The sequence below is a fragment of the Ranitomeya imitator genome, chromosome 5 (assembly GCF_032444005.1).
Source record: "Ranitomeya imitator isolate aRanImi1 chromosome 5, aRanImi1.pri, whole genome shotgun sequence".
NCBI lineage: Eukaryota > Metazoa > Chordata > Amphibia > Anura > Dendrobatidae > Ranitomeya > Ranitomeya imitator.
The window spans coordinates 691,781,929-691,785,096 of NC_091286.1; the positions used below are offsets into that span (position 1 = coordinate 691,781,929).

At 40.2% G+C, this 3,168-nt stretch overlaps 1 protein-coding gene across 1 annotated transcript; it reads right to left on the bottom strand.

Annotated features, from left to right (window-relative positions):
* Positions 1–1,912: 1,912 nt before the first annotated feature.
* On the bottom strand, positions 1,913–2,872 carry LOC138637952 (taste receptor type 2 member 4-like). The gene has a single exon (XM_069726872.1). It carries the CDS (start codon positions 2,870–2,872, stop codon positions 1,913–1,915), a length of 960 nt encoding a protein of 319 aa, XP_069582973.1.
* Positions 2,873–3,168: the final 296 nt, after the last annotated feature.

Below are 3,168 nucleotides of genomic sequence, written 5' to 3' on the forward strand. Positions count from 1 at the left end.
TTGTGAACTCTGCTCTTGGGCTCCCTCCGGTGGTTATGAGTGGTAGTGCTGCGGTAGTTGGATCGCAGCATTTATCAGGTGTATCTATTTTTTGCAATTTGGGCTGGGCTATATAGCCTTGCTTGATCCTTTAGTCAGTGCCAGTTGTCCATTGTTTTTGAAGGATTCACATCCCTTCTGGTCTCTCCTGTTTGCTGCGCTTTTCTTCAAAGATAAGTCCTGGTTTTGTTTTTGCTGTCCACCTGCTGTGGACCTTATAGTTCTGTGCATTTTCATGTTTTTGTCTTGTCCAGCTTAGTCTGTGAAGGATTTTTTTCAGCCTAGCTATTTCTCTGGAGATGCAGATATACCCTCCATGTCTTTAGTCAGATGTGGTGTTTTGTATTTTCTGTGGTGGATATTTTCTAGTGTTTTAATACTGACCGCATAGTATTCTGTTCTATTCTTTCATTTTAGCTAGTATGGCCTCCTATGCTAAATCCTGATTTCATTTCTGCGTATGTTATTTCCCTCTCCTCTCACAGTCAATATTTGTGGGGGGCTGTCTATCCTTTGGGGATTTTCTCTGAGGCAAGATAGGTTTCCTGTTTCTGTCTTTAGGGGTAGTTAGTTCTTAGGCTGTGTCGAGGGGTCTAGGGAGTGTTAGGTACCCCCCACGGCTACTTCTAGTTGCGCTGTTAAGTTCAGGGTTTGCGGTCAGTACAGGTGCCACCTCCTCCAGAGTACGTCTCATGCTGCTCCAAGGCCACCAGATCATAACAGTACACTACTACTCCCATCTTCCCTTGGTGGGGGAGATTACAGACTGAGGGCAGATTCAGGAGCTAAGGCAAGGTACGTGGCCCTGGCATCTTCACCATCAGAAGTAATTCAGTGAACAGGGCAAGCTAAGGTGCCCCTAGTGTTATGGTCAGGGAAGGAGCCCATGGTCATGACTACCCAACAACAGGGTTGTGACACGTGAACTCTGAAATGGTTTCCACCTGATTTTTGCCTATACTTATGCCCACTGATATTGAGCCAGGCCTCTGGGAGGACTGTTTTGCACTCATTTCATTGAGGACTGTGCTGCACCTTCTTTTTTTTATAATTTAATTTATTTTAAATGTTCATGCAAGTGAAAAAAATGCCAAAAAAACTGCAGCTTTGTGTGTTATGTATTGTTTTAGAATTTTAATTTCCAACTTTATCACACTTTAAAGTGCTAGAAATAATTACAGCATAATTATCGGGCATATAAGCAAAAAAAATAATTTATAGAATCTCATACACCGTCATAATATATTTAAAGAGTTCTAGTTAATGGGGAAATGGTTAGAAAATGGGCTTGATAATTCTCAGTCACTCTTTATCAATCATAAAGAATTACATAATATGTTTCTCTGAATACACCAGAAATGTATTTATGCATAATAATTGATACAGGAAAGATATATATATCATTGTACCGTGATAGCCAGTAGATAGAAAAATATTTAGACGTGAGAGTCCTCAGGGGTTGATACCTTTTAATGGCTAACTGACAAGATGGTAACCAATTGCAAGCTTTCGAGACTACGAAGGTCGAGTCTTTGCCTGATAAAGAGACCAGTAGTCTCGAAAGCTGGCAATTTGTTACCATCTTTTCAGTTAGCTATTAAAAGGTATCAACCACTGAGGACTCTCATGCTTGCATAATAATTGGGAATTGACCTTCTTTGTTGATCCAGAGACATTGTCCTTAAGCTCAACTGAACTTATCCCAATGCACTTGTATGAGCTGCCTCAGTCACAGTCCCCCTGATATGTACTTTGCTAAATCGTGACAATCAAGGAAGGGGAGCAGTGCTCCAATTAGATCACGGCCCATTCTTTCTCATGATCTACTAAGGTCTTGGACACCGTTGATGGCCCATCCTAGAATTTTTTCTTATCAAGCTCCAACTTTCTCTTTTCCTAAATCCTTTCGTTGGAATAAGAAATTCATGACATTCTGCAGAACCTTGGACATGTGACTCCGGAGTTTGGCTGTTCTGTAGATCAGGTAGGAGGAATGTAGAGCCGGTAGAAATTCCAGCATAATATAAAGCAAAGGAGGATTTATACAGTAAAGATAGCTATAAAAAACACTAACGCTATGACTTATGAAGTAAACAGTGTTATATATGAAGATGAAGGATACAAATTTCATCGCTGAGTAATATGTTTCCAAGTTGATGGATAAATTACTGCTCATCTTCATCTTCATTGTGTGATGATACAAGGAGACAAAGAGGAGAATGGTAAAGATCAAATTAAAACTAATTGGCATGGCGGATCCTATAGTAAAACTGTATATATTTTTAGCAGCAATACAATCTGGGTTTGGATCATTCATGGTTGTATTGTAAGTTCTAGGTTTAATCATTGCATTCAGAACCAGACATAAGTGTATTATAGAACTGGAAGCAGAGAAAAGTCCCGAGGCAGCAATGAAATGACCAGTCCTGGGTAATATCATTGTCTTTAGGTACAGGAACATCCTGGTGCGAAGGGTGGATATCTTCAGACAGAAGACAATAGAGAGCAGACATGTTAGCCAGAAGCTGGAACAGTTAAAGAATAGATAAAACATATCCATAATAAGCAGAGGAAGATATGAGCCCAGGCTTCTTGCACAGAATGTAAGAACAGAGTAATAGAGAACATTAACAAATTGAGTGCACATCCTGGAAATCCCAAGAAAAACTACAACGCGCTCAACAGAAGTCACCGATCGTCCTTCCCACCAGTCGTTGACATTGACACCAATAATAAACGTATGTATCACCAGTCCAAGTATGAGAGCGATTATTTTCAGGGTCAGAGGGCCCAGATTCTGGATGAGAGTACCATCCTCTGTAGAATCAGCCATTTCTTTACTTTGACGATCTTGATGCAAAGTGAGCTTTTATTGAAGGTTTGATCACAACCTTTTTCTATTTATTCAAATATTACAAATGCAAACTCCATCACTCCGAGCTGGACCAGGTCTACTAATGCAGGGCAGATCACATAACACGTACAGCTCATTTTACAGCGGAAAATAAGAAATCACAAGATGTTTTTACCTGTAAACAGAGATGAGCGGACCTGTGGATGTCCGGGTTCAGCTAGTTGAGGCAGATTTTTTTTTAAATGTCTGGTTCGAGTCTTGAACTTCACCCAAAT